Here is a 23,481-nt window from a genome sequence, read left to right as displayed (position 1 = left end):
CTTTAGTGAAATTCATACCCATAACTCCTTCTCTTTCTTCCCTTTTGCTCCTTGTGTCTCTTTTGTGGCTGGATGCGGTGTCTCTGTGCCCTGCAAATTTGTCCCTCCAACAGTTTAGCAGCAGTCCCGGTGATTTATGGCTCCGCATGTGGGAATAGTTTAGATTCGCAGGAGTCGGCAGGAGGTCTCCCTCTCACAAGTCTGCTGCGAAAGAAGAGAAATCATGCTAGTCAGACTGAAGGATATCTGACGTGAGAATAAAGCAGACATATATCAGAGCAATCTCAGCCACATTTTTCCCGCCGCACAGATTGGAAACAGCGCCGATGTTGCGCTTTTTTCCCTTTGGGTTTCTGAGGTGAAAGCAGCGAGTGATTTAGAGCAAATGTGCCGTGCGCATATTGAACAGTCACGGAGACTGCAGGAATGAGGGATCTGGGTGGATTCTTGAAGGAAGTTTTTGTTGGATATCAGGTTCCCAACATCCCACAAGGCCTGTCATGTTCCAGCATGGAGGGAAAGAGGGAAACGCTGTGATAATGTCATCCAGCGGGAGATCGGGGGCTGCTGCAGGGAGGCTTTCAGCTCCTCTCCACAACAATGAGCCCGATTTTAGATACAACTGTACCTGTGTTTAAACCTCAGGGTGAATCGAGCCAATCGATTATCTTTTATTCAGTGGCAGCAAACCTCAAAAATCTAATGGGAGGGGCTGACATCTGTTTTGAATTAATGGCCGCTCCCTTTTCAGTTCACAGGGCAACAATAGCACTCTGCTGTGGAAGAGCAGCAGGACACCAACAGGAATGAGACTGTTCAAAAAAAAGCTTTATTGAAGTTCGATGCAAGCCAGTCGCATTTCATTACAACTCACAGGTTTACAAAAATAGTACCTTATAGTAGTTTGCCTTTTTGTATTTTTTTTTCTTTTTTTCGGAGATATAAAAGATTATTTATGCACGTATCATAAAACCCTCCTGTAAGTCATGTCTCCGGTATCACAATTGTTTAAAGTAGAAAGAGGGAAAAGAAACAATCCTGTCGCAGAAAAACACACGCTTTTTCATGAATCAACACGTTCACCAATGTTATTCATGATTTGTTGGATGACTTTTCAAACCTCTCAAAGGAATTGTTCAACATCTGTGAAAGACAGTTAGCTGATACCACTCTTAAATCTCTGCATAAGGTACAGAACTGGAGGCAGAGGCAATCATTTTAGCTTAGCTTAGCTTAGCTTAGTGTAAAAAATGGAGGCAGGGGTAAAGTGTATCTTTTTTTGCTGTGTTGGTGTTGTTCCTCGAACGTCACAATTAATGTCGCTCCAGAACCATCATCTCAACTTACAAATAGCGACAAAAAACACATTTCAAGCAAGCAATTGTGGCTGAGTGCAGTTTAAGACTCCCACTCAGAGGAGTGGGGATGGTATCCTGCTGGGACATAATATTATCTTGTTCACTTATTATTACACTAAGTGGGTTTAGGAAAACATGGTTTGGGTTTAAATACACCGTTTCACAACTATAAACACGTGTTCCAAAGGACAACTTCTCCCACGTATGTATTTTTGGCCTTTTTCCCTATGTGGCAAAGCTCTGGCTTTACAAAAACAATCTCCATGGTCCACCAGCAGCAGCAGCAACAACAACAAGGCAATATCAGATCATGTACGGGGAAGTTATGTGCTGTTGTGCACTAAACTCCCCTTAACACAGCAATGACACTGAATTTTTTTTGTACAGATTTGAACAAATTAAAATACAACCAGTTAGTGATCTTTGGAAAGAGTCAGGCTACCTGCTTCTAGCCGTAATGCTAAGCTAGGCTAATAACCACCTGGTTACAGATTTCAGCAAACACCATAAAACGTGTTTGTTGGTGATTTTTGTCAGGATTCAGGCTACCTCCTTCCCTGTGCTTCCAGTCTTTATGCTAAGCTAGGCTAATAACGTCCTGTCTCCAGCTCCTGCACACAAACACCAGACTAACACTGATCATCTTATCAAAGTCTCAGAGAGAGAGAGAGTGTATTTCCTATAATGTTTTCACACTTCAACAGGAATCATAATTTTTCTTCATTCTTGCCTTCTTTGTCGAACAAGAGCAACAATCAAAGCAAATGTTCAATGCTATGCCAAACCAAAGTGTAGAAGGGTGGAAATGCACAGGCCGTTAATTCTGCAACGTCACCTCTGTTTTGCCCAGTAGATGAGAGAAAAGTCTTCAGAGGACCTGCTCTGAAATGCCAAGAGAGAAGCAAACTGGCTAGAAAATTTACAAACAGTGCCATCCACCAGAAAAGGATGTGTCGACGTGTACATAATGTAAAAAAAAAAAAGTGTTTGTTTTTTTCTGTGCCCATAATATAAAATAGTGCATGGGAATGTAAACCCTCGAGTAGTCCAGATGGGAAAACACCTCTACTTAAGTCCAAATCTGTGGTTAACAGCCCTCCTATTTATTATCCCCCATGAGGTTTTTGTGGCTTGACAACAACCTCAAACAGTCTTTGCTTTCAGTATATCCAACAAGGCAAGATGTTTTTTATTCCTATTAATTCCAACATATAAGAAAAAAAAAAATTTTGAGCTGACAAAAACTCATTTCATTCATAAATGGAAGGGACTTGTTTGATTTGGGTTTTCTTTGTCTTTGGTGAGAACAATGCAAAGACCGTTTTCTCCAACATACCACCGTACAAAAGTTCATCTTTGGCCTCTTCTCACTTCTCAACAACAGTTCAGTCTGTGGCAGCAGTCCTGCTCTCTGTCTATTAGACCTTCCTCTTGGTTGTGGCCATGTCATATATTCAGGATAATGCCTCCTTTAAAAGCCCTGTCTTGAATTTGATTTGTTGTTCACGATTGTCTTGCACACACAAAAGAAATGGATTATTGCATCTCAGAGTCGTTGGATGGTTTCCTTCAGTTTGTGTCTGTCACTTATAATTAAGCCTCTTTGTACAAATCACTTCTGAGTCCATGTCTTCGTCCGTCTTTCTACTGTCTCTTGGACCCAGTAGCAGGCGTCACGGACCGCTGCTGGGTGTTGACTCGATCGTGATGGTACGGCAACCCTGGAGGTCCAGGGTATCCTGGAGGACCAGGCGGCCCGACGGGCCCTGGTTTTCCTCTCGGTCCCGGTGGCCCAATGATGCCCGGCAGTCCTGCCTGACCCTGGATTCCCAGAGGCCCTGCTGGTCCATCGTTGCCATCTAAACCGGGGAGACCAATGTCACCTTTCTGGCCCTTCTCACCACGCGGTCCTGGGGCACCAATAGATCCTTTAGCTCCTTTGATTCCTACAGACCCTCTATTTCCACTGGGACCTGTTTCACCTGGTGCTCCCTTAAGCCCAAGAGAACCCTTCTCTCCAACAGAACCACGGCTTCCTGTCGGGCCCCGGTCACCTTTACTCCCAGTCAGTCCCACAGGTCCTTTTGAGCCGGTCTCACCACGGTTCCCTTTGGGCCCTGGCGGTCCAGGAGCACCTGTTGAGAGAAGGTAGCGTGTTGAAGATGAACAATAAAGTGTACACGTACTGATTTATCTTTATATAGGACAACATCTACTGTACCTTTCACTATGGTGAAGTTCTTAATTAGCTGGTTATGGTGAACATCCACAAGCTTCATCTCCTCCATCACCATGGACAAGTTCCTGACATCAACATCCAGTCGCACGTTCAACAGCATGTTTTGTTGTCTCAGTGTGTCGGCCAAGTGGAGGAGTAACAACACGGTGTCGTTCAGGTTCTGCACAAAAGTAAGAAGGGGGATGTGTGGAAGAAGGTAAAGAAAATTGTCTTATCACAGAGGAATTCAACTTGACTTTGAGTTTTCTTGTTTATATGTATCGATAGTTTGGCGAGCAAGACGAATGAATTCCTCTGTGGCCCCTACCTGCAGGTCTTCAGTGTGTTGGCCCATGCGACTCTGGCAGGACGAGCTCTCGATGTTGATGTACTTGTACATGCTCTGGACGTGGCTGACGGTGGCGTTGAGGCTGGAGGAGATCGTGTCGATCTCCATCGAGATGGAGTTCAGACGGCCATCCAGAGCGGAGAAACGCTCACCCGTCCGGTTCTCGTAGTATCTGGAGAGGTGTGTCAGGTGTGTGTGTGTGCATTATTCAGTCATCGTGGTGTAGGGACGTCTGTACACAATGTTGGGCCTCGCCATCAAAACATCTGGATTCATCTTTGAATGTGAGTGTGTTTCGCGTGTTACCTGGAGTGGTAGTGAAGGTCGTGCATGTTCTCTTCGTGTTCATCCATGAAAGACGTCACGTTGTCGAGCTGCATCTGCAGGTTCATCACCTGAAGGAAATACACACAGATGTTGTACTTGCTGTATTTGTGAGGACCCGGTCACTCCTCCTAAAGGAAATTTCGGGGTCACCTGCTGGGTGAGGTCGTAGTAGACGTCAGTGGACATGGCGATTCTCTGGTGGTCAGATATGATGTTGTTCTGGAGGAAGCGCATGTTTTGTGTGGTGCTGCTCATGTTGGACTTGATGACGCTCAGAACCCGGCTGTAGTTCTGCCAGTCGCTGGTCAACTTCTGGAGGACCAGAGTCTCCTCGTCGGCTTTTCTCTGCAGGGTGTCTATCCACATCGTGCTGGAGAGAAGAGGAAAACATCAGCCGCATTCATATTACATTACATTACATACACATTTTTATTTTCTGTTTCCTGAATGAGACTGTCCATATAGCCCCTTTTCGGACTATATGAACAAATGTGACTGTATCTTTAAGCTTCAAGACAGAATTCATATGTCACACAGTCAATATCTGTGTTTAGTCTTTTTGTTCACCTGAGAGCCACCGTCATGTTAACTTGCAGCGCTGTAGCTTTGACGTTGTACTGATCCTCTGTCAGGGTCTTCATCTTCTCTTCAGTCTCCTCGATCACGTCCTTCCAGCCCTCCACCCGATCCAGGTAGCGTTCTAGCGACTGGTTGAGAAGTTTGATCGACATGAGGTGGTTTTGCATGTCGCGTGTCAGCCGGTTGTTTGTCTCCTGTAGGGTGTTCTGGGACTGGGAGGCCTGGTCCAGGACCTGGAGGGGAACAGTGATCAAAGTGACAGTTAGAAATTAATGGAGTCAGTCTGTAGCCCATTATAAAGGTGATTTGCTCCTTTTCTTTGCTTTTTATCTTTAAAAATTAAATATCTTTTGGTTTTGGACTGTTGGCTGAACAAAACAAATGACTTGTGGACGTCTCAGTACCTGCTCCTGTCCCAGTATCATCCTCTGGATGTCCTCAAACTCCCTCTTGAGCCTGCTGATCTCCTCGCTGTACAGAGTCACATCCAGACAGCCTGAGCAGTTAGAGGTGGAGCTCAGATCTGTGAGAGAAAGAAAAGGAGGGGAGATAAGAAAGGTCTGTTTATGATCACTGTAAATGAAAGCGTCTGGTATCCATCTGCCTGTTTTCTGGGAGAGAATAAAAAAAAAACGTCTGTTGACCTCCCCTGACATTAAACCCGATCAGCCGTACTGCTTCACACCACATGAATGACCTTAAACCGCCTGGTGCGGATGCAGGGTCTATATGGTTAACTAAACAATCACACCACAAGGTCCATTTAGTCGCTGCCAGGAGCTTTTAATCATTTTCACTGCTGTTGTTGTTGCTGTGACACCTGAATTTTCCTCCAGTGATTAATAAAGGCTTATTTTATCTTATGGTTATTTATAGTGGCAGAAAACAGCAGTTTTAGGCTCTTTTAGCACTGTGAATAAATTAATTCAGGAAGCACCTGTGCCCCTTTGCTTCATGTCGTTCCCTGTCACTCTTCAAGCTGTTTTATCTAATGAAAGGCTCCAAAAAAAACCGACAGTTTTCCATTTCAGTCGCAGAAACCCATCTCTCCATTGCTGATGTTTTCTTTTCCATAATGTATAGTAGGGACGAGCTGGCATATTATTATTTATATGTTTATTTATTCAGCAAACTACATTCTAAATTCTACATTCATATCCTGACTCAGAATGGATTAATCTGAAGTGGGCGTGGCTATGTAGGTGAGCCTGACATTGATGTGGACTGATCAGAAGTCGCCATTTTCATCATTCATTAAAACTATTTGCAGAATAGCCTCAGAGTTGAGCTAAAGGTTAATGCCTTTGAGAGCAAGAGTAAGTAAGTAAGTTTTTACAGAACATTTACTTAAAGTGATCTGCTAAATGTAAATGTGTCGAAATAGGTGTTGCTTCTAGTTTATAGCAGTAACAATGCTCTTCTCTGTTTGTGCTGCCTCTCCACACGGGGGAGAGCTGATGATCATCTACAATACTCATCTATAATACACTGACAAGAGATAAGCGGCTCATACAACTCCATACCAAAAGTCCCCAGCTATCATTTCGTGTATCAAAAAACGACCATGTGTTTGCTCAGTCGAGCTACTTTACCCTCGATCCCTTGCTGGACCCTGGAGATCTTGGCGTGGTAGACCGACTCCTCCTCGGACAGGCTGTCGACCTTCTTGAACACTGGAGACACAGTCAAGTTGATTCAGTTAAGGCAGACGTTAAAACCAGTGCGAGTCAATAAGGAACTAAACACGAGAGCTGACACAGTCCTACAGCACCGGTGGTTGAACGTTCAGAGTTAACAGTAATCAGGGGGAGAAAATAAACACAGAGGACAGCTCTGAATGATTAACTTCAGCGTTGCTTCGGCGTTAACGGGACGTAGGAAGCATTTAAAGGAGTAAAAACAGGAAGTTGTAATTTAAGCCCCCGACAACGAAACACGTAAAGTTTTCATTAGCTCACAAATGTAACCAAAACACCGATGAGTGATGGTTTAGCCAGCTGGGCAGGTCCCGCTCCTCCAGCATATTTCCCAAGAGAGCAACAACAATTTAGCGAGTTCGAGTTTTGGTGTGTGTACACGTGTACATTCGTGTGAATTTGTATTATGTGTGTTCAGCATCCTGAGACGTGACTCAGGGGGTTAATGAATGCCTGTTCCATATATGCGTGTTTGCATATATAAATGCTTCCACGTGCGCTCTGCACACACACCACCTGCTGCTCCACTGTATCAGCTGCAGTGATGCCGAACACGGCTCAGGGTTTTGGCCAAATTCAGTCAGCACAAATATGCTGTAGCAATGATACAAGAAAAATTTAAAAAAAAAAAAAAAAAAAAAAACATTTTATAGAAACATAAAAAACTTTTTGTATATCAGCCACAGCTGATGTATACACACGGAGTCACAGAGAGCTAAACAACTGTGTTCATTCATTCCAAATGAGTTACTTAACTTTTTTTTTTTTTTTCTACAGAATCTATTTTTCATGAAACAGATGTTCAGCAGGGAACATAAAATCAAAGGTTACTGCTCTCTGTTTTTCCTCGTGCATGCTGTTGGGAGCTGGAGCCAAGTGCAATATCTGCTCTGTTTACGCTCAAGTTTTTTTAAGGCTCTGGTGTTGTACAGCTGCACGGGATGTAGAAACAAACATGAACTAAGATCTCTCTTTTTTTTTCATGTTTATGTGCATAAAACATTAAAGTAGTGCAGCGATTCTGCGCAGCATGCCTGTTTAAATGAGTGTTGGCACACAATATTTGTTTAGTAGATGTTGATTTCTTTCTGCCAATCCTCAATATGGACATTTACAGCGATAATTATGTTCAGCCGCTAGTTTAGCTTCTTGCGCTGAGCCCAAGGTGATAACATTTTTATGAATCCACCAATGTTGAGGCAGACTTGGTTGAGAAAACCAACCTAAAACGATTAAAGGGAGGGTTATAAAAGTAGGATTTCGAGAAGTGTAAATGAACCCTTGTTCACAGTTAACAAAAAATACAGACTAATGGTCAAATGACTTGCTATAGCTGGGGTCTGCATATTGTTCTGAAGGCCAATTATTACAAAACCCAAAGGAGTTTGAAGCGACCCACCCAATGTCTCTCAAAGTAAGATGGTTACAGAACAACTCAGTGCCAAGAGAAGTAACATGCAGATACAGAAAAAAACTAAATAATGGGCAATCAGAATTTTAACATTTGGTGAATGTGAAGTTACTGTTGGACTAAGAAAGGTTATATCTCTAAATGATTATGTACTGTGTTTATGTCTTGAGTTTCTCCTTTGTGGCTAATAGCTAGCTTGGTCAGCAGTGAACTCGTTGCAGATAAACTAATTCAATATTCCTAAACTATGACCAGTATTCAGCATCACAGATCTGATAAAATGGCTGCGTTCCCACTGGAGTACTTTTGGTGAAGTGCTCATCCAAACCGGACTGCTCGATGAAACACAAGATGTTCATCCAGGTGATCCAGGTTCCTGTCGTGTTTGAGGCAAATTCAAATTCACATTTGATTCATTATTTACTATAAGTGGTCGACCTGTTATCCTCAGGGTTATTGGTCCTCATTGTTGCAGTTTGGTTATGTTTAGGCATCGAAAGAGCTGTCATAGATAAGAGCAGCCATACGTCACGTTCCTGTTGCCAGAACGACCACGCCGACCCTTGAAAAGCAAACACTGCGAGAGTGCTGTCGCCAGATTGAAAGCAGCTGGTGGTTACATGTTTAAAAGCGGCTGTGCTGCATTTTTCACATCGAACAATAAAATCTCCCGAAGCATACGATTCGATTTACTTCCCCAAAGAGCGAAGGACAGTAACAGAAGAGATCTGTGGCTTCAGGTCGAGAGAGTGAAAATTATAAACGGTGAGATTCAGGCAGTCAATACAAGTCCACATGTGGCAAACATCTCATTACAGGTTAGTTAATGATGTGACTGAGTAGATGAGGTGTGTGCTGATCGTGCTTTACTGTAATGAAAAATAAATAAACTGGCCCATAAGACACCTGCTTATAGAATGGAGTTTTGTTTACCGGTCTGTCCAGTTGACAGATCGCTGGGAGCAGAGCGCATTTTAATCAGATTTGGGCTGGTAAAAGCTAAAAATCCACACTGTACAGTTTTTTTTTTATGCTATTGAATTGGCAGAGACCCCGGGTGGCAGAGCAAAAAACCTCAGTGAACCTTCCCAGCGCTTGCGTAACTGAATAAAATTCAGATCAGACCCAGAACAAAACAGAACTGTACTATGTTTCTGTACACGTGTACCTGCCTACGAACTTGTATATGTGTTGTGGGAGCTTACGTCACTCTGCCAAACCTCTATCTCTCTCTCTCTCTCTCTCTCTCTCTCTCTCTCTCTCTCTCTCTCTCTCTCTCCAGACGGCAGTAAGAGATGAAGATTTACGGCTTTCAAACCCAATAAAACGTGACGCTGATGTGAAAAGCATCTGCCGGCGCTGAGCGGCTGTCAGGTAAAACATGGCAGTCAGGACCACATTCATTTGATCCGTGGGAGTTAAATGGGCTGTTTTATACGGACACACACACACACGGTGGAATCGGAAAAGTCTGATCTTTTCCCATGTTCGGTCTACCTTTCGCTCTTGATGCGCAGTGTCGGCATTAATCAGTTGAATTGCCTAACAAATCACAAGACTGTTGAGAACTGCTGTTTTGACCGCTGACCGCATCCAACCTTTTGGGGATTAGCATCTCGATGGGGGGACTCCGTGGTGTCTATTTGAGACAGGATTCATTGACTGTAAAAAGCGGAATTGAAAAAGTCTAACTGGGCTCACCGAGTGATGCCAGCACTGCCACAGTAATGATGAGGAATGCAACAAATCCATAGAGGACTTTGACCGCCAGCTGGAGAGAGTGGCTCTGCTGGCACCTCAGGCAGCCTCCTCTGCTTCGACCTGGAACAACAGCAGACGGATGCACACGTGAACGGCTGAATTTGGGCCAAAATCCACATAAACATGGCAAATGGAAATCGATGGAGCATAACTGTATCTATTGTAGTCACACTCTGGGAGGAAAACTTTTTTTTAAAAGTCATGCATGTGTACACAGTGTGTCACCGGTGGACATAACCACACAGGCTAATACAGACGCCATTGTTTGTTGCTGTTAGACTTGTGTGTGGTGCGTGTGTGTGGCCCCCCACCTCTGAATGAAGGCATTTCCTCCTCTCCAGTGAAATCCTCCTCTGAAAAACATAACAAGGAAGAAATGCAAACATGAAAACCAAACATTATGTTCCACTGCTGACTAAAGAACAGTGAAACCATGATATGATACAAGTTTTAATGCTCGTTGTTATTTCTGTCTATATTAAAGTGGTAGTACAATCTAAGTTAGATCAAAAATATGTAAAAGGAACTTAGAATTAGGTCTGCAGATCATGAAACATTGTCTATGGACTGAACCAACACTGCAGACAGCAGGTAGTTGTTTTCATCAAATAGTCTGGCATTTGGGGAAATACAGTATACTCGACTGCTTTCTTGCTGAGAGTTCGATGAAAGGAGTGATTTTTTTTTTTTTGGTTCTCTACTTTTAACATAAAGCTAGGCTTCTATTCTATTCTATTATATATATATTATATTAAAAATGAGGAAAAAACTAACCTGGCTCTCTCCACAGGTCAGACAATAATTTGCCTTCCCCCTAAACAACATTTCTGTTTTAAAAAACTCGCTCCCTATGAACCACCATGACAATAGATATGTCTTTAAAAACTGTTGACGGGACACCAAGAACTGTAAACGTGGTCAAACATGACTTTTCCTATTATGCATTTTCTGGACATATTAAAAATCCACGAGCCACAGCTAAGAGGCAATTAGCTTAGCTGAATTTAGCTTACAGACTGGAAACAGTAGGAAATAGCGAGCCTGACTCTCTCCAGTTCCAAACTTATTGGGGTTTGTTTAAAAGATCTTTTTATGAGAAAAAAATCTTTGAGTTTCAACTTATTATTTGACAAGTTAGGAACTTTTCTTACAAAGAGATCCATTACTTTGTGCATGAAAAATAAACTGCAAAAATTAAGCAAAGGAGTTAAAGCATGTAAAGTTGTAGGCTTTGGCTGGATCATTTAGCTAGCTCCAGTTGTAACGCTTAAATCAGATAATCTCCTCTTGGTGTCCATTTTGTTTATCACCTCTTATAAGCATATACATGTACCAAAAGGTGAAACTGTTCTTCAAGATATTGCACGTTTTGTAGCAATTATTTTTCTCTGAAACCAATCAGATCAAGCAAGAGCAGCAAATAACTCACTTGACTTTGGAAATTCAAAAGTGTAGTTTCCCATCATACATCTCTCCCAAATTTGCCCGCAGACTTTGAATTCAGTTGACAGAACTGTGTTTATCATATGGCTGATGGTCATGAACTGGTTGCCATGTATGTTTCTGAGCTCAGGGCAATAGAAAACTTCCATCGTTACCTTTGAAGAGCTGGTTCTCGTATCCACCATAGTTATCTGCCAAGAAATGAAGAAAGGGGAGTCACAAAACACACACTTTTCATCAAAACGATGCTGACAGAAACCAATTCCACTGGAGCCACCAACAAGTTTTATTACTCCTCTCATCAATCACACAAACCAGCTGACCCACAATCCCCCCGCAGCCTGTGAGTACGTTCAGTATGTGGCTGCTATCTCAGCACAACGAGAAGAAATGTTTTGTTTCTCCGAGCTGTTGCTCACTCAGGAGAAATCAGCCCCATTGTGGTGCAAAGTATGAGAACAGTTGTTGGTTTTGTGTGCTGGTTCTGGTGGGAGTATTGTGTGTGCACATGTGTCTGAGGGGGTTGTCATCACACACTCCTGCTGGAAAGCAGCAAGCTAAAAAGACCCATAACTTCCATAGAGTGTAACCAGAGGGCCTAATAAACCAGACAAGGTCCCAGGGCACATTGGTGTTTTCATAACTGAATGTAATAGCAATGGACTTCATATAACACGTCATTAAGTGCACACCACCCAATCTGGTATCCAACCCCACACTTTAGTTGCTGTGGGTGTGGCAGTGGAGGCCAACACTCAGTGGAGCTGCAGGGGAGGCTGTTTCTGAAGGGAAAGAGCTAGGAAACGTTCATACACACTCGTAGACAGGGGAAAATAGGGGTTTGGCAGGTTGTTGACCAGCTGAAGAGAGACGCTCTGCTACCAGAGGAGCTGGCCTGAGAGCAAGCAGTGTCAGACTGAGTGGTCAGACTGCTGAGACGCTGCTGGTGTAACTGCAGGCCCGCTTCAGCAGTTCACCTCAAAAACGTGTGCGGCTACGTTGCAATGTTTCCGACTGCAGCAATGTGGGAAAGGTGTTGACTGAGTCTAGACAGATGTGATGTAATTTAAAGGAACAGTCCAACAAAAATGTATCTGCAAGTTAAAGGTGACTCTGACATGTACGCTGCCCGCTAACTAAGGACCTCCTGGCGAGGGATTGGCTCTAAAAAGCAGGGCCTCTGGTTATATTATCATTTGCCATAAATGGTCAAGTCCTCGATGCATCTCTGGCTGAACCATGTTTACGTTTGGCACTGGCAAAACTCAAACAGTTAGGGGCCAGCTAACCATGTTTGCATATTTTGGTGAACTGGGGCTTAGTATTGGAACACACAGGAAGTTTGTGATGGCTTAGAGGGTCACTGGGTTGGAATCCATTGTCGTCTTTTCAGTATTTGAAGTATCCTGCACATGCACATCTTTTTAAAGGAGACATATTATGCTCATTTTTATGTTCATAATTTGGGTTATTACTAGAATAAATATACATTATTTTCTGCAAAAAAAAGAAGAAAAGTCTGAAACACTCTGTTTTAGCTCCTGTCTCTTTAAGGCCCCTCCTCCTGAAGAACCAGTCTGCTATGATTGGTCAGCTTACACACACCTGACCCAGCAACACACACCATGTCTCCGGTCAGCTCTATCGTGTTTTTAGCGTCCAGTTAGCTTCCTTTTAGCAGTGAATATATGATGCAAATTTGTGACGTGGTGGTGTAGAGTGATGTCACAAAGTCACAGAATCTAAGGGCACCTCGGGAGCTCCTGTTGGCATGGAATTTTAACTTTTAAGACCTTAAAAGATTTTGTTTTTTTCCCACTACATCACTAGTCATATACATATGTTTTAGCTCAGACTCAAAATGGATCACCAGAAAATACGGCAGGCTTTTGCCGTTGGACATATGCGTTTGTGTCTCTCTCCCACTGTGCATCCTGAACTTTTTATGCAAGTGAAAAATTGTAAGGATGGATTCACTTGTTTACGGTTTATTGCGTGTCGTAAAAAGACCTTTCTGTTTTGTTCCACTTCTCGAGCCAAAACAAAAGGATGCAAATGTGAAACCAAAGGATCTGTTGAGGATCGACCCCTGTGGTTAACCACATAATCAGCTCAACATGAAGGTCTGGCCTCTCATTGGTTGAGAACAAGAGAGAGAAACATGGCTGTGGGGAAAAAGTAAAACCAGGAGCAGCTGCGCACACTGTTTGACGGAGGGTCAGCAAAATCATTTGTCATGTATGAAGTATATTTTTGAAAGATAGAAAACCATTCCTCATGTAGTCAGCACGTCCACAAGAGACCTTTTCAGTGCAAACATATTACCTAAAACTGGATATTCATGATGAATTCTAAAGAGTTTGCCTTCTTTCATTGACTACGAGAGGCAAATAACACATCTGCACACGTAGCGTTATGGGAAAGGGAACATTTTAATGTTAGGTTTTCCACAAATAAGCTTATTGTTTAAGCCAAACTGCACTTTGCAAGCGCTCTGCCAACGCAACACGATGAGGTGAATGTTTATGTCAGTCAGCGGTGGAACAGCTGAGGTCAGGTCTGTGTGGATGACATAATGATGGAGGGAAGAGAGAGGGCGGAGGGAAACAGGAGGACAGGGGGAGGCAGCCACCTCCAAAAAACTAAAAGACAGGAACGAAATAAACAACATTGTGCGAACATTGTGAACATTTGCGCTCTTGATCGTTGCTCTGCAGTTGCCGAAGTACTTCACGGTAATTCGTGAGGATTTACGGAAGGCTGACCTGCATCCAGGGTTAGACTGACGGATGTCTGCGTTTGTTGATATATGATGGAGCAAGTATTATGCGAGAGACATGACAACAAATGCTGATGTTGCTCAGTTTGCTCATATGTGTATGAACATTATAATGTTAATACATGCAACTCTGTACAGCTCGTTTTGCTGACCTCAAGTGGCCAAAACAGGAAGTTTAACAGCTTGTAAGGTCACATTTTTAAGATAGTCAAATGTCTGGTCTCGTTCCCAACTGGCACATTCGGCTGGTGGTTGTCCCAAATTCTTTACCCTGTTTTACAAATTGGACCTTTAAAACACAGAACACAAAAATCCATTCACCATTGTTCCAAAGATATAAAAATAAATATAAAGTCATAACTTCAATTTGAAGGCGGTCGTAAGTCGTGAGAGTATGTTCGGGGCAGTAATATCCCATATGGTCACAATATCATACGGTATGCATGCCATTATTACTCTGGGGTTCATGTCCCAAACTGGTCTAAATCCTCTCCCACACTAAAATATGGGTTAAAACAGAATTCTTGTCATTTTCTGGACTTCCGTGGTGCGAAAAAGGTTTCAGATTCGAATATTCGAATGTCGGCACATTATTCCAAATTCCAAACGATCACCATCAGTTTCCACCCTCAAGTGTCTGTCTGCTCCTCGGGTGTGCTTCTCCTCCTGCACCTCCCTGTGTGTGTGTGCATGCGTGTGTTTGTGTGTGTGTGTCCTAATGTTTTCCCTGCTCTCTGTGGAAAAATCCTTCACGTCTGTCTCGTTAGCGAGGAAGTCGACCTGTCCAACACACACAGAGCAGAACTGAGCCGATCCGACAGCAGCACAACACAGGCCTCCCAGGTCACACCTATACTGACCAGGCAGAGGCAGAGTGCTGTACAAAAAAAAAAAGGCATTTGGTTCAGTCTTTCCTTTGTCAAATTTACACTTTCAGAGTTTCAAGCAAGTCATAGTCACATCAACAACCTCATTGTTCTGAAATCTGGTGTGGCAAAGCATTTACTCCCACACGAAAATAAACAAGGAGGAGCGGCGTGAACCCTTCAGCTCTCCTGAGTGGGATCGGATCGTTCACAACCACCATCACAGCAAGATCTCAGTCCAACCAGATCAGACCTCGAAACAAACAAACTGCATCCCTTCAAAGTTGTGACAGCAATAAAACTCAAAACCTGACAGTGAGGTGCCCCAGGAGGGGGGAAAAAAACAAACACAGTTCTGCTCGCAAAATTATGTCTTCAGATTTTCTTTTAAGCTGTGCCACTCTTGTTCTGACGGGCTACTTTGACCTCTTCAGGGCTCTAAAATTATTATAGCACCATGCGTATCTTTAATTGGTCATGAGTGGTAGAACATGCAACGTGTTGGGCAACAAGCCCCTCCTAATCAAACAACATATAACGTTGTTCGCCCTCTAGAACAACACGTGGAATTGTGCTAATCACTGTCCCCTCTTATGATGTGACAATGATATGGTTTGGTTAGGGTTAGGTTAAGATTTGGGGTAAACCGATCTAAGCCGTTCCGTCCTCCATGGGTCAACTTGCTCTATGATATCTCCTTGACTTCCCCCTTTGTTCTATTCATCATTTTTCAATACATGATTCACATGAAAAATCATGCTTTTTTTCTTATTTGGTGGACAATCTTGGATTGGGATGAACAAACAGTCAAAAATTCTGCAAAACTGTGGTTTATGTTTACCAAATTCTTGCATTCTACAGTATCGGCACATGGAACATACAGTATAGATAAGATTAGAGAACTATCAGGGTTATGGCAAATAAAGTATAGTACAATATGGTCCAATATATTACACGTCCATCCACCCTCCACCTTATTTCCCATCTTGCTACATAGAGCCACTTCTTTCCTCACGACCCTACTTGTTTTCAGTGTCACTTACAAAAATGGTCGTAACTGCAGATGCACAACAGATTTTCATTATTTGGGGAAAAAACAACCCTGAAGGTAAAAGGCAAATTCAATTTGAACTGAACTCTTCACTTCGTGTTTGGAGGAAATTTTGATTTGGACGAAAATCTGCTGCATAAAAAAAAAAACATTTAAAACAGCAGAACAGAAAAAGAAACCATTACAAAATGCAAGGTGAACTGTCTCCAAGATCACAAATATAAAGACCAATATCAGCACTGTCAATGACAGGCTATCCATCTACTTTTTGAGATAAAATGTATATAATAAATGATTGGTGGTATAGTGTTTTGACAAATAGACATATAGGAAAAGGTCTTTCTGGTCCTGTTTGTCCAGACAGTGAGTCAGGCGGATGGAAAAGTTTGGTTGCAGTTCGAATACACACTCAGAGCCCGGCAGCGACTTTGTGTTGTGAAAAGAAGTAAATACACTTTAAAGGATGTCTGTTTGTATGAAAAATGTGCTGAAGAAAATCCAAAGAAACTAAACATTTCCAAATGTTTTCCCCCAAAGCACTGAAAAGCAGTAAAAAAAAAAAAAAAGGCAGTATAATTTAATAAAAGTAAAACAAGGTCGGGAAATGACCACAGGTCTTTATTCTGCCAGGAATAGTTCTTGTGACAAATTATATCATACGGCTGTTAAGTGCTACTTAGACACCTGGTCCCTTTGTGTTATGACCGTGGAAAGCAGCACCGCTCAAGGTTACTGGACTTTAAAAACGACAAATAATACCAGTGTTAGCCACAGAAAGACTACAGTACTAATTGTTGGTGCTTTTGAACCCGACTTTGGTGAAATATTAACTACCTACATGGCCATAAGTATGTGGACACCCTGACATTACACCCATATGAGAGCTCCTAATATCATCTTCCAAAACCATGGGCCTTAGTCCACTGCTGTAACAGACTCATTTGGTTCCAGGCTTTCCAACAAATTATGGTCCCATTCAGCCACAAGAGAATCAGCGAGGTCCAACACTGATGTTGGCTTCTACATTAAGTCCTGGCTTACCGTCGGCGTTAGAGGGTCTGTTGAGGTCAAGGCTCTGTGTAAGCCGGCCCAATTCCTCTCTTATAACCATTTCTTGGCCTTGACTTTGCGCATGGGGGCACTGCCGTGTTTAAAGTAACTGAGGGCCTTTCCTCAAACTGCTGCCACAAAGTCGGAGGAAGACTACTGTCGAGAATATAAATGGATTCCTGGACATTAAAATTTCCCTTAGTTGGGACGAAAGAGCTGAGCTCAAACCATGAAAAACATTCCTCCACCAAGGGTGCCTCTAAAATATGTGGACAAGAAATTTGGGCCACTCTGAAAACTAATATTTTCCTCATATGAACAACTTAGCTCACTGTTTAAGCTTTATGGCTTGATATAGTTAAAACGAATGAGGGATATTGTTTATAACCATCCCAAATCTATACCATAACACGTGTCAACATTTCCGGTTGGTTGACATCTATTTATAACACCGTTATATGACTTGATTTGGGGTTTAAAGCAACATTATGTAGAAATTTGGTGTTCGACTGCATCACCAGCGTCGAAAATATAACCCCCATGTCTATAACAGTTTGCTAAACTTAATGTAGGTGCTAAATACAAACAAAACTCAATACACCTCAACAATGTTGAGTCTGAACAGGGTGTTTCATTTTGAATATTCACCGGATGCTCTATAGATCGCCAAAGACCTGCCTCTTCCGATGGACCCCATGGGACCTGACTTCTAAAAAACACTGTATAGTAGTGAATGGAGAGAAACAAATAATTTTTTGGATACCGCTTGAATTTAGGTTTACAGTAGTGCTCTGTTGTACTCAGAGGAGAGCTGGCATTTATATACTGTGGGTGATACACTGACTAGGGCAAAGTTTCTTCTACAACCTCACATCAAAAGACCCAAACTGTCTCTTTAAGTCACAAATTATGACAAGTTTGTGCAGTTAAAGGAGATTTTTTTGAATTGGACTTAGAACCCTACATCAGCGAATCTCACATCAAAAAGCTAGATGAACTTTTCTTGCTCGAGGCCCAAAGTCTGGACAGGAGATAATCAGATGGTGTACAGTGTCCTGCTGCCACACCTATGAAAACATCAAGGCAAGCGGCAAAGTAAAACTTTATCCAAGCATTACCGTTACACAGAAAGGCTGCACATACTGATACAGGTGAATGTGGGTGTCAGTATACAGAAACACTGACTGTCATTGATAAAAGAATAAAAAAAACATGTTGCTGTCCACCCACATGGAGTCACTTTCGGCCCTCCTCCCTCCATCCTCTGTCACCAACAGACCTTTGGAGTTTGTGAACGCAGCGCCGGGCCTGTACTTGAGTCAGCACCACATCATGTTTGTGGTTCCTCTGTGGCGGTTCCTCATGGGGGGGGGGTGGACTTTCCAAACCCCTTCCCCACCCACTCCCTCTTTTCAGTCCCCCTCTGCACTTCACTTTCACCACACTATTGTGCAAAATGTTATGAGCAACATGTTCTGATTTGTCCTGCAACCTCATCAAAAAAATCCATGATGCGATTTAACGTGAAAATATTATGGCCCTCTCCACATGAGGTCCAAAATGCTTTTTCGATGGTTTCCTTTCTTTCATCCACTCATTTAAGCCATTTTGACTGGAAAATCCCCTTCAGGAACTCTGGCAATTCCCACCCTTAAATGAAACCAGGAGTCACGAGATGGGCCCTGCTCCAGATCAGAGTGGAGGTCTTGACCACATCTCATAAAGCCAAAGGAGTCCTTTTCCAAAACCTCTGTTGACATCCAAACCGTTTAGGTGCCTTCTGACTGGAATGTGTGGTCTCCTCGCAAAAAAACTATAAACGCCTGGAATGTGTTGCTTCAAACTGCGAAACACCGAAGTTACAGACGAGCCATTACACGAGAATGTTCTTTTATTGTGGTTCGGCAGTGAAACGGGAGATTTTCAGAGTCACGATCCCATAAACGCATTGGGTTTTCTCAGGACTAAACCTCTTTGGACAGCCAGGCAGAGACACAAAGACAAGCCTGGTTAGCTTTACAGGGCGCCGAGGCCAAAGGGCGTGTTCAATATTCTCAGTATTTTTTTTTTTATTTTTTTTTACTAGCCCTCAAATTTCACATGCCCAGCATCTTGTAGGAACTTTGCAGAAAGACAGGTGAGAACAAGATGAGCTTTCCAGAAGGAAGTCAAAAGAAATGGTTGAAAGGATGCAGACAACTAAATTAAGAATCTGGACACGGCTAACCAGGTGTTCCTATGATTAAAGTTATCCTTACAGGCTATAACATCAGTTTTCAAAGATTAACTGAATCTACAAAATCAACGGACAAAAATAACATTATGTTAATATATCACCCGTTCAGACTGCATGGAAAAGGTAAAGCATCAAAATGCTGTAAATAACACAATCAACTCCAACCCCAGTCAACTGGCAAAACTGAGGCTTAAGATCCCAGCTAACCTGTTCAGTCTGACAAGTGGACAAATTAATGGCTGTTCAATAATTGTATAAACCGGGAGGATTTTTCGATCTCAGATTTCAAAAGAGCAACACAGTTAAACTCAAATTACAGCATCATGCCGATTACATCACACAATGAGTTGATACAGGAGGTAATTAGACGTGCTGGTGGTAAAATGTTTACATCTCACAACCTGGTGCAAGTACGCAGTTTAAAATGGGCTGCCCCACAATGTAAAGTGAGATGATCGTCACTAGAAATGTTCATCTGGTAACTGATGTAACCATAAGGACGGAATCAACTGGCAAAACTAACGTCAACACCTTTTTAATCAAGACCTCCTCCTCTGCTAACCTGTTCTCACTGATAACCTAAAAAAGGTAATGCACTAAAATGCTGTTTAATGATGTCAACTTAATAATATTTACATTATATAAAACACATAACCAGATTACATCTATAAACCAATCATTTGGACAAAATTACCAAATAGCGTCGGTAACGTTAGTATAATCAGGAATTTTCCAATCAACATAAAATGAACACATGAAACTAGTTCTAAAACACATTCTGTGTGTACAGAGACATGAATTTATTACAATTGCATGTGTATTTTCAAAGACTTGTAAGCTCAAAATATACCCATTGTCCACTTGAACTGTTATTATTGGAAGTTATAAGCTGTGTGAGAGGCTGCATCTGTAGTGGTCCAACAAGGCTGCCCTACTTCGAAGGCTCCTACAAGAGTGTAGTTTGTAGTTTTTACCGCAAATGTTCAAAAGCAATTGATTTGAGTTGCACACATTTGGCTTAATCAGTGGGCTAGGCGGTGAACGTTATTGCCAACACATCTCGAAAAAGTGCAGAAATACTAACAAGCCGCAACTTGTAGCCAGACTCATATCACCTTTTTAATTAAGGATCCAGTTGCAGCACATTCAACATTTCATGTGCAGGCCTACGCTTTGAGAGTCGGTGTGAAAACATGAAAAAGTCCAGCAGAAACAATCAGAAAATTGATCCGAGAGAGCAAAAATAAATGAAAAGGTGCGCGCGAGTCATAGAGAGAACAAGTCAACATGGCAATCAGCTGTTATGTCTCCTTTGTTCCCCTTTCAATCCAAATTCAAAATGCTTTGACTGTAAATTTATCCCGCTGCTGCGGCTAATAACAAGACGTTCTCTCTCTTTCTGTACCACCGTCTCCTCCTTTCAGTCACTCTTTCCTTCTCCTTTGCCAGCCATACACCTGCTCCAGTCCTCCCCCTCTCCCCTCACCTCCTCCAACTCCCCCCTCCTCTCCGGCCCTGGTAGGAATGTATGAGGCAGCATGTTTTGTTCTGGTCGGGCTGGGCTGGACCCGCTTTCTGCAGGGCTGGAAACCACATTAACAGACCTCCTGTACCGTTTGGCTGAGAGGAGTACTGTAAATGTTCTTGGAGTCAATTTGTCAAATGGTCTCGTGTTTCAGGGCTGCTTCTCTCCCCGAGGCTCGACAGAGGCAAAAAACACAACTATCTCACGTTGGATGTTGATTGTAATGAAAGCCTCACAAAATTTTTTGCAAGACTTTGCTAACGTTATCCTCTGGACTCTGGTTTTGCCTGCTCTCCATTCTTGTATGAAACGTTAACACTGACACGTAAAACAGTGGCAGATTTTAGCTGGCAGCAACCGTTGATTTTGCTCGCTGAAATGAAAACTGTTGCTAGCAGATTTTATCGGCTGTAACTCGCTAGCTAAATAACCAAACTTTTGGCTCCTTAATTAACTACTAACACTTGCCTTCAGATGGCGATTTAAATGTGTCTGGCTGACTTCTTTTAAAAAAGTGAACCCTGAAAAACAGATCCTTAATGTGGACTTGATGGCCTCATGATACCGAGCTAAAAGCGTGAGGCCAAAGCTCCATGTCCTGCACGAAAAGTCAGCATCTTCCCACAAAGATGACCCATGTAGAAGACCCATGTTCTTGTTTCACTGTACAGCTGACTGCTTCTTATTTCTAGCTAGCAAGCTTTGAATTTGCAAGCTGAAATTGTTGCTCGCAGATCGACTGTAGCTCACAAGCTAAATATCCAAACATTAGCTCCTTGGTTTAGTAAAAAAAAAAAAAAAAGCTCTTTGATTCAGTGCTTCCCATTTCTAGCTAGCAACCACCAATTTTGCTCACTGAAATCACAGTTTCTCATATATTTTAGTGGTAGCTAAGCTATCAAAGCTAACACTGAATAAATAAAACAGCTTTTGTTGCAGTGTAGAGACGCTTAAAATAATAAGTATGACAAGGACAATTGTAAGACCGGATTGTTATTTAATTGTAACTTTACAATGTTTTCGCTGCTTAGCCTTCATATTTTAATGTTACCAGAAAAAAAAAGGCTGTTTGGATTTCTACAGTGTCAGCTAAACAGTACAGCTGCTCATTTATGAGAGGACGGTTCAGAATTAGAATAACACCACCACAAAAACACAGTAAAAACAAAATCCAACAACACAGAGGGAGGCATTTTGACAATAATGTACAGGAATGAATCTATTATACGCCAGGCACTGTTGGTAATGAATATGTCAGCACATCTTAACATATTTCCAAGCTGCTTCCCCACATGTGGGATTCCTTCCTGCTCTCTCTCCTCTCCCTCCTCATACTGTACGTCTGGGAACCATGTACGAGCCTCTGCCCTCTTCAAAGCCAGTGGCAGCTCCCCTTTCATGCCATGTTGTGAAAAAGCTCAAATTCGTGCGCCGTGTTTTCATTCGCCCTCTTTTAAAGGGGATATTAAGTCAATCTCGGGCAGAATGGCCGGGCTAGGGAACACTTTATGTTTTATGAAACGGGGCTGCGGTGTGCACGCACACACGTACAGAGGTTTTGGGCTGACTGATCAAAGTCTCACGTCCAAGAACAACAAACCGGCACTTTCTCAGGATCCACGCTGCCGAGTTTCACAGCAGATGAGAAGCATATGTGGCCGCCGCTGCATGTGCAGGTGCTCCGCCTGCATGCCACAACGACAGATACTGTTCCCGTCTACATTTGTTAGTGTTTTTCGCACTGGCAAACGCAAGCAAGGCACTGGCTGAAGAAAGTTTGGATACAGGAGGCGTTCAGAATTAACACTGAAGATGCTGAAATAAATTACCTTTCATGATTCCTTGCTCGAGAATCCTTCATAAACAGCTTGCTGCCTACTTTGCTGATGCTCAACCTGATGGCCGTGATGTCGCGGTCCTCGCCACCTGTGTCCCCCCCCCTCGCAAAGGAAGAGTCCAGGACCAGCAGAAGTACTCAGCAGATTTACCCCTGAGGTGCCACCAGACTCATTCGTGACATATTTTCCAGATTTCCAAAGGAAGCCGAAAGTCCCAAAATGTCTTACTTCCACAGTATTTAAACAACAATTATTGTTATTCCATATGGGCAAAAAAATGCACCTCTGCAACCCACAGAACTGTCTGATTTATAATTTTTTTTTTTTTTTTTTTTTTCAAATATTCTTGCAAATCTGAAGAAATCTGGTCATCGCTCCCATTCAAGGTTCGAACATGTGTGTTTGCCTGCAGCTCTCTGGCATCCTCCCTCTCCCATCCAGTGCCGGAGGAAACTGAACCTCCCTCAGACAGAGACCATGTGCAACTTTAGAGAGGGAGGGAGGGAACGGAGCAAGAGGCGATGGAGGGAAGGAAGAAGGGTGGTAAGGAAGACAGAGGGAGGTAGAGAAGGAGGGAGAGAGAGAGAGATGGGAGGGGAACAAAAGAGCTGGAGAGCGAGGGAGGGATTGGAAAAGGGACAGGGTGAAAAAAAAAAAGAAGGCGAGAGGGAGGGAGGGTCCATGTGTTTTGTTGAAAGTCAGTTTTGTGGCCGAGGCTAATTGCTAACAAATGTCTTAACGTTGCGTAGTGAGCACCTTGAATATCTCTGGCCTTGGCTCGCGAGACAGGAAAATAGTTTCTCTGAACACACACCTACACACACTCTCCCTAAAACAGACATGCTGATGCTATAATCCCTATCTGGCACCAGCTCACCTCGACTACCAGTGTGTTAGACTAACAGCAGGTGTAATTCTCTCACCAACACACACATCTGGCCGTCCGGCTGACGAGGCAGCTCCGGTGGCTGTCTGGCTGGGGATTTTCAGCGC

The 23,481-nt window shown here is 42.8% G+C and overlaps 1 protein-coding gene across 1 annotated transcript; it reads right to left on the bottom strand.

The window, feature by feature from the left end:
- Window positions 1-807: 807 nt before the first annotated feature.
- scara3 (scavenger receptor class A, member 3) lies at window positions 808-22,941 on the bottom strand. The gene is made up of 12 exons (XM_037087367.1): window positions 22,480-22,941; window positions 11,299-11,334; window positions 10,012-10,053; window positions 9,641-9,760; window positions 6,424-6,504; window positions 5,236-5,354; window positions 4,820-5,064; window positions 4,403-4,622; window positions 4,232-4,320; window positions 3,905-4,097; window positions 3,580-3,757; window positions 808-3,493 (listed from the first exon to the last, which is right to left on the bottom strand). The coding sequence occupies exons 1-12, from the start codon at window positions 22,484-22,486 to the stop codon at window positions 3,003-3,005; spliced, it is 1,821 nt and encodes a 606-aa protein (XP_036943262.1). The 5' UTR covers window positions 22,487-22,941; the 3' UTR covers window positions 808-3,002.
- Between the last annotated feature and the right edge of the window lie 540 nt (window positions 22,942-23,481).

The sequence above is a fragment of the Acanthopagrus latus genome, chromosome 22 (genome assembly GCF_904848185.1).
Source record: "Acanthopagrus latus isolate v.2019 chromosome 22, fAcaLat1.1, whole genome shotgun sequence".
In the NCBI taxonomy this organism is placed as follows: Eukaryota; Metazoa; Chordata; class Actinopteri; order Spariformes; family Sparidae; genus Acanthopagrus; species Acanthopagrus latus.
Note: the sequence above shows the minus strand (reverse complement) of the source record. Positions and strands in the feature narration are given on the sequence as shown.